Below are 8,387 nucleotides of genomic sequence, written 5' to 3'. Positions count from 1 at the left end.
GACTATACCCCATCACTTATAATCCTCTTACTTTTCACTTTTCACAACTCTTAATATTAATTATAACACATTTTCACCACTTCCACTACACTCAACTAGTACCTTTTATCCACTCTCAATACACTCAACAATATTTTTTCTTAAAATTCTTGCTATTTCCTCCAAGAAATTTTTTTCATAAACAGAGGAAATATTTTATTTTGATTTAAATATTAATTTTAATGTTTGTCATACATCGGACGAACGGATAATACTGGGTAAAATAAAACTACTCCCTCCGTCCCTAAAATAACTTCCTCTTTTTCCATTTTGGGACGTCCCCCAAATAACTTCCTCTTTCTTTCTTTCCATTTTTGGAAACCTACCCCACCACTAATAATACTTTATTTATTCTTACTTTTCACTTTTCACCACTCTCAATACTAATTATAACACTTTTCACAACTTTCAATAATAATTATATCATTTTTTCTCCACTATCAATACACTTTACAACTTTTTATTAAAACCCGTGCCGTCCCCAAAGAGGAAGCCATTTCAGGGACGGAGGGAGTACAATTTTTTAAGTGCCCCACTCGAGCAAACAGCTCGAATCTCGGATAAAAAGACAATTGCTCTGTCTATTCCATTCCCTGCATCTCTCCCTTCTCTTTCTCTCTCTCTCTCTCTCCTCCCACTGTATACAAACTGTACTCCCTCTGCTTACACACACACACACACACTGACTGAGACATTGAGACTTATTAGAGAGAGAAAGGAAAAGGATCATTCGGCATTAAAGATGGTTCCGAGCTCAACATTATGCTTCCGCCTCTCTTTACTTGCATTACTGTTTGCTTTATCAGCTGCTGCTGTAGTTGAAGACGGTACGCCCCCCTCCCCCTCCCCCTCTCTCTCTAACATGTGAAGTAAATGCTTCCGATTTCAAGTGATTTTCGCTTCGTCTTTGAAAGATCTGCACATTTATGATATAAAAACTTGCATTGAATCTGTTTGTCAAAATGCCTTCAACCAAGCCTAGTGCGTAGAATGTGGTGTGCTTGCGATCTGCGTGGGCGAAATTTGTATTGGCGGTAGCAGAATTTTTTTTAGGGAAATGTGTAAATGATTATCGCCTTCACGCCTTCAATCTGAATGTCGTGGGGCCCACCGCTCAAATTTATTTTTCATTAAATGCATGATGATAGTACCTCACGTTTCTTGCGCCATTCTCTTCTGAAACTTTTTGTGGTTGCTTGAGTTTGAGCTTAATAATTCATACACGTAGTTACATGTTAATCGAAACATATACTCCATAAAATGAGTATTTACATTATGTCGTTTCAGTTCAGAAAATATAATTTTTTAGAGATCAGATGATGATGGATTCGAGATTGAGAATTTTGACTTCAATATTAATCAGTCTAAAATACTGGTTGAACACACGCACAAAATATTTCGTGTTTCACTATCTTTAATAAATATGGTGGGACTAGGTATTTGCTATTTGTGGTACAAAATTTAATTTGGAAAAGTGGTAGGGGGCATATTAATATGTTAGACAATGTTATATGTGAGATTATTATATGTATCAAATTATTATGTTTGTGTCCAATTGTGATAATAGTACTCTCTGGTGCACGTCTGCAACCTGTAATTATATGCTCCCCCGTCTAGAAGTATATAATTTTTTGCAATTTTATTATGTTGCAATTTTATTACGTTCTCATAAGAATATGGAGTGTTTTTTATTTGTGGACTCTATTTTAGTATAAAATCCCATAGTTTTTACTTTTATTTTATCATCTTATTCCTAACTTTACTATACCCATGATCTACCAAAATCTTTAACCCTACAATAAAATAGATTTCTTCCTCCATTCATAACACTCACCTAATATTTATTAAAATTAGTCCCACTAAAAGTAATGCACACTTTTATAGACAAAGGGAGTATTAATTATCAACTAATTAATTAATTATTAATCATTTATTAATTATTATCAAATTTTTTAATTACGATTTAGTAGTTTATAAATAAGGTAGTACTATTTGTTAGTATTTCTTACTAAGAATTTGATAATTCATAATTAATATTTAATAGCTAGAACTTATTAATTAGTTTAGTTAAACATTAATCAACTTAATCAATTAATAAAATAAAAAATAACTAAACAAAAATAAAGTTCGGCACTGTGCGGACTAAAATAAAAGGTTATACACACCCAACATATCACCATGTATCCCATCTTGAATTTGCCATTGTGGTTTCATGTATATTTTCTTATTATTGAGATTTTATTTAAGGGTATGGCATGATGCATTTATTAATTTATACAATACTCTTACTTTGTCTCATTTTATTATGTTTTACGTTCATATTGTATAGAAAAGGGTACAACGCTTTTACACTTTATAAGTACAGATAGAATAAATTGTGATTATTAAATAACCTCGCCACTTCCTTTTTATTCTACTTCATTCTTTAAGTTAGTGGATTAGTATAAAGAATATTTTAAATTTTTATTGTGAAAAATTGAGTACCCACATTCTCAATTGGACACGACCGTTATGATTACTGTAAAAAATTCTGGCTTTATTAGTGGATTAGTAAAAAATGAACTAGTGCAAGTAATTAATGCGTGGGTGTGTTGCCTAAGCAGCAAGAAGTTAATGTCAAAGGTTAAAGATCTTGAATTTGAGTTTTTTATTGCGCACTTTTTAAATTTATTTATTTAATATTATTAATTTATTTAAAAAAATTGAGTACCCACATTCGCAATTTGTTGTGAAAAATTCTTTAAGTTAGTGGATTAGTATGGCATTATTTTTGTAACTTTTTATAATTACAATATCCTCAATTTTTTGGGATAAGTTGTTTTATAAGTAAAATGATAATTTTGGCTTTAAATTTGCAAATACTGTAATTGCAACATTTCAGAAGTCATGTAATTTTTATATACTACTCCCTCCGTCCGTTTATAATTGTTGACGTTATATACTACCCTCCTTCCGTTCCATTCCTAATAGGCTCATTTTTCATTTTAGGTTGTTCCCATTCCAATAGGCTCAGTCTTAATATAGAAATGTTTAGGGCTTTATTAAGTAACAATAAGAGAGTACCAGAGACGGATGCCACATATACTAGTATGGGGGCACGTGCCCCCACAACTTTTTTCTTTATTAGTATTATTAATTATATATGTATATTTATATAAGTTTTATTATATTTCAATCTTAAATCCCAAAACAATACTTGACTTTTTTATTGTTTATATATATATATATATATATGATTATATTTCAATATCCCTCAAATTTTAATATATCCAATTATTCCCAATCTCAAATTCCAAACGAAAAAATTATTTTTTTCAATGTATTTTAATACTTCCTTCATCTCTCATATTTATACTTACTTTTTTGTTGGACACTACTTCACACATAATTTTCATAATTTATCATTATATCTATCCTCTATTTAATAATATCCTTAATGTGAGATCTTTTTTTCCACTATCAATACTTTAAACAATTTTTTATTAAAATTCGTACAGAAAGTACCTATATATATTTATGAGGGACGAAGGGAGTATATAGTTTTGTGCCCTCATAATAAAAAAATTCTGGATCCGTCTCTGGGGAGTATTATCTAGCCTTTTCATAAGGGAGTACTTTTAAAAGATTATTTTTTGATGGACCACACCATATTAACTAGTACTAAAAAATGAATTTCTGAATCTTCGTGTTGAAAAGAAATGAGCCTATTGGCCGGGTACGGAGGGAGTACTATGTTATCTCCGACAATCAATGTGAATGCATGCTGTGTTTTTCAACTTTCACACAATGCTAGATCTAGACAATAAAATAGCAGTTTTATCGATTGTTGGGCTGCTGGGCTCCCAATGTTGAAAATGAAACGCGCTTTTGTCCTCTGTTGAATTACGAGATTCCTTTTCTTTTATTTTGCCATTCCTTTTTAACTCGTTTTCTTGAAATTGCCTAAAAGCGGGAGCGGGGCTAAAGGTGAATAGCGCTTTTTGTCTTAATATTATTGGTGTATTCATTTTTTAGGATGATAAGATATAGTAACTGCTTGTAAATCTTATTGAGTGACAAGAATTACTTTTTGTTCCTGTACACTTTTATTTTTAATCACTTAGGGGATGTTTGCTTTGAAATATTAGACTTGATAGATGAAAATAAAAAAGTTTATCCCTTATTTTATTAGATGGATTGAAACTTTGGAATATCTCAATACCCTTAAATATCTCTGCGTTGTGGCTAGGTTTTAAATTGCTTTTTTTATATATATATATATATTAAAATGGTAATTACACCAAAATCTCAAAAGTCCATTCAGATTAGGGTTCAATTTTAACTAACCCATCTAATTTCACATGCAAAAGACCATTCAATTGAGCTGAAAAAAATCTAAAAACACACACTAATCGCGAGGTGCACTCTTCATTGCGTCTCACCGCTTCGGCCTAGCAGAGACGCAAAGTTAGGGCGCTCCAGATAAAGCACCACCTCATGCACAGGCAATCATTTAAGCTAATTTTACTTGATTTATATTATATTGAGAATATAATATTAAAGAATTCCTATTTTTAAAAATAAAATGCTCAATCATACATTTTATCAATCATACATAGTAAAATGTCCCTTAAGATTTTCAATTGCAAACATATGTTATATTATATGTAAGTGTAAGTGATAACACGTCTTCTGTTTTAAATAATCGATTATATAAGATGATAATATTAGTATAAATAAAATGAGTATTTACGATCAAATAGTAAGAAATATAAAATTCGATGATACTTGGTAGTGTCATGGCAATTATTTGGTGATGTGTTCCTTTTGAAAGAATTCTTTAGTTATGTGTTGGCCTACTGGTAAATATAATTGAAGTGCTTAATGTCTGAAATTAACATTCTAAATATATATGTGCATTTTCGATTATATATAGTTCTACTCGACCATCTAAGCTAAGCATGTGAATTGGAAATTTGCAGGGGAACTAGTGAATGGTGACTTCGAGACCCCGCCAACCGGCGGGTTCTCGCCGGAGGCAGGGATCTCAGACGGCCCCGGGTCGATCCCTGGGTGGAAGACGAACGGGACGGTGGAGGTGGTGGAGTCGGGGCAGAAGCAGGGTGGTATGATCCTGATCGTGCCGCAGGGGGCCCACGCGGTGCGGCTGGGAAACGATGCCGAGATCAGCCAAGAGGTGGCGGTGGAGAAGGGGGCCCTCTACTCCGTCACGTTCAGCGCCGCCCGCACATGTGCACAGCTGGAGGCACTGAACGTGTCAGTGCCCCCGGCATCGCAGACCATCGATCTGCAGACGCTCTACAGCGTCCAGGGGTGGGACACCTACGCCTGGGCTTTTCAGGCGGCGGAGGCAGAGGCGCGGGTGGTCTTCCGGAACCCCGGCATGGAGGATGACCCCACCTGCGGCCCCATCATTGACGATATTGCCATCAAGAAGCTCTTTGTGCCAGATAGGCCCAAAGGTTAGTATCGTCATTTTTAATTTTTAATATATAAATTTTGGAATAAATATTTTGGTATCTGATTTTGCTTTAGAAATATGAAAGTAGGTGGTAATTTTTTAGAAGTAAAATTAATTTATTTGTGTTTTGATATAAGTTCATTTATATTGTGTTTAGTATGACAATGTTACATAACTTGCATTGTTAATTACTAGTGTAACCATCTTGGTTAAATTTACATAAAGCATAATATTAATCTACTTTTTTTTTTTGACTTGGGGGAGTTGGGGATGGGAGCAGTGGGGTTTGAACCCGGGACCTCACTGTTTACACACAGGAGGTCGCATCGCTTGGTGTCCCCTTGGGGGAGCATAATATTAATCTACTTGGAACGATACAAAACCTAGTTGTATAATATATACACCATGGAACTATTTATTTCTATACTGAAGAAATTAGTAGAATTTGTGATATTAGACCTATGAAAGAATTAAGATGAATTTATAGATCATCTAGTGCATAACGGCCATTGCAAATTTGTGTCTCATTTCGTGTTGGAAAATTTTAGAATTTCTTGTTGGTATACAGATAACGCAGTTGTAAATGGCGATTTCGAGGAGGGACCATGGATGTTTAGAAACGAGTCGTTGGGCGTCCTTCTCCCAACCAATCTTGATGAGGAGACATCCTCTCTACCCGGTTGGATGGTGGAGTCGAACAGAGCCGTGCGCTATGTCGACTCCAACCACTTCTTCCGTCCCCGGAGGCAAACGAGCGGTCGAGTTGCTCTCCGGGAAGGAGGGAATCATCTCCCAGATGGTTGAAACCAAGCCCAACAAGCCATATAGGCTCACGTTCTCGCTAGGCCATGCGGGGGATGCCTGCAAGCAGCCGTTGGCGGTGATGGCGTTTGCTGGCGATCAGGCTCAGAATGTACACTACACTCCGGACTCCAACTCCACCTTCCAGACCGTAAATGTCAACTTCACGTCCAAGGCGGAGAGGACGCGCGTCGCCTTCTATAGCGTGTACTACAACACGAGGACAGATGATATGAGCTCGTTGTGTGGCCCGGTTGTCGATGATGTTAGGGTTGAGCTTTCTGGGTCGACCAAGGTTGGGCTAGGGGGGTTGGGGTTCATGTTGTTGATTGTTTTGATGTTGATGTAGATTGGAAAGGAGGGTGGTTATGTAATGTGTGGAAGTGGGAGCATAGGTAAACCAAGCTCTCATGTTTTGTTTCATGTGTTTTATTAAGGTATCCTGAGTTTGCAGTAATAGAGCATCAAAATGCCTTCATTTTATATTTCATCTCGAATCTGTCAGGACCATCCGGTTTTTCCAAGCGGGTTCAGTCCGGCCCAATATGGCTAGCTCCGTAGCTCATAGGGCTTGATCTCTGGTGGCCCAATTTTAGACCAATGGGCTAACATAATTTTCGGTTAAGATTGGGCTCGTTAACTTTTGTTGGGCCTTAGAATTATACAGTCCAATTATCTCTTTTCTCTTTTATGTGTGTGTTTCTAAGAACAACTTAATATAGAGTAGAATCTTTGCTCCAACCCCTACCTAAAATCCATTACTGTAGCCATTTTTTTTTTTGGTATGGTGAATAGAATAATCTATATTTGCGTTTTTATTGTTCACAAATCCATTCCACTTTGTGAGTGTTGTAAAATTATAATTTGAACATTCATGTGTATGATAATTCGAAAAATAGCAGAAGAAGAAAAAGATTGGAGAAGAAGAGAGATTGCGTGATTGGCTGAAGAAAAATGAGAAGAAGCGGCGTTGCGCCGTAAGCAATATGGTTAACCTGTTTTTTGTTTTATACTAGTACGTCCGTCCGTGCGATGCACGGCAAACATCGAAATTAAACGACATATATAAATAAATTAATAAATAAATATAAATATTAAAGAGAATAAAATATAAGCAAATGTTCATTAATTAAAATGTGATTTTATTGAAAAGAAGAAAAAAGAAAACCTAAGAGAAATCCTTGAGAGCACATAGGAGCAAACTAAGGGCCGGACCTCGTTAAAACCCCTTTGAGAAAAACCCGCGAGAGAAAAATCTCAAAGGGGAAAAAGAGTATTACTCTTATGTTTTAAAAATAAAATAAAATAAAATAATCAACATCATTTACTCAATGAAAATTCAAATTTGAAAATGTAAATTTTCGACTTTATATAAAATGTAATGATAACTAAATAATTGAAAGTTATTGATAAAATTAGTATTACTATTATTATAGAATATTACATGTCATAATAAATAAATAAATAAATCAAGAAAAAGATGCTCTGCCCTAGCGATGAGCCCTACCGTTTTCTGTTCTTCTTAGCGCCGCCGCCTGCCCCGGCGGCACTGGTCGCTCGATGGCCAACATCACTCTTGGTTTTGCGCTTTTTATGGTGGAGAATTCTCTTCGAAAATTTTCCCCTCTCCTCAGCGGCAGCGTTCATTCGATTTCTGCAGTGCGCGATGCGTCTCCGTCTGCGCCTGCGCGCGACGACCTTTTGTTGACGACTCCGGACAAATCCGGCCTCAACCTCCCACCGGTGTCTTCTAATTTCTCCCAGCCCCAGCGTGGTTCCTCACCTAGGGTTTCCTCGCCCAGCCATGCCCGTAAAATTTCGCCTTCTTCCTCGCCCAACCATAGCCGCCAACTCTCGCCTAGGGTGTCTCCGAACATTCATAGCGAAGGTCGTCAGAGAGGGACTCCTAGTTCCGTCTCTACGACATCGTCGGTGGTGCCTGATGCTACTCGTGTTACACTTGCCTCTGGCGCAAATGGAGAGTTTCTCCCGGAAAACACTAATCCAGGGAATCGCACTAGTGATGTTGTTCAGCGCGGTTCTTTTGCGGGGGCTATTGCTCCTCGAGTTTTACGACGTTCAGACG

General features: G+C 36.3%; 1 protein-coding gene across 1 annotated transcript; it reads left to right on the top strand.

Moving 5' to 3' along the window:
* The first annotated feature begins 582 nt into the window (after window positions 1–582).
* Window positions 583–6,784, top strand: LOC131013610 (protein DUF642 L-GALACTONO-1,4-LACTONE-RESPONSIVE GENE 2). The gene is given in 4 exon segments (XM_057941742.1): window positions 583–866; window positions 5,001–5,501; window positions 6,069–6,232; window positions 6,234–6,784. Coding segments are annotated over 4 exon segments (1,167 nt in total). The 5' UTR covers window positions 583–781; the 3' UTR covers window positions 6,651–6,784.
* The last annotated feature ends 1,603 nt before the right edge of the window (window positions 6,785–8,387 follow it).

This window comes from Salvia miltiorrhiza, chromosome 2, assembly GCF_028751815.1.
Source record: "Salvia miltiorrhiza cultivar Shanhuang (shh) chromosome 2, IMPLAD_Smil_shh, whole genome shotgun sequence".
In the NCBI taxonomy this organism is placed as follows: Eukaryota; Viridiplantae; Streptophyta; class Magnoliopsida; order Lamiales; family Lamiaceae; genus Salvia; species Salvia miltiorrhiza.
The sequence above is the reverse complement of the archived record's forward strand: the minus strand, read 5'-3'. Positions and strand labels throughout refer to the sequence as shown.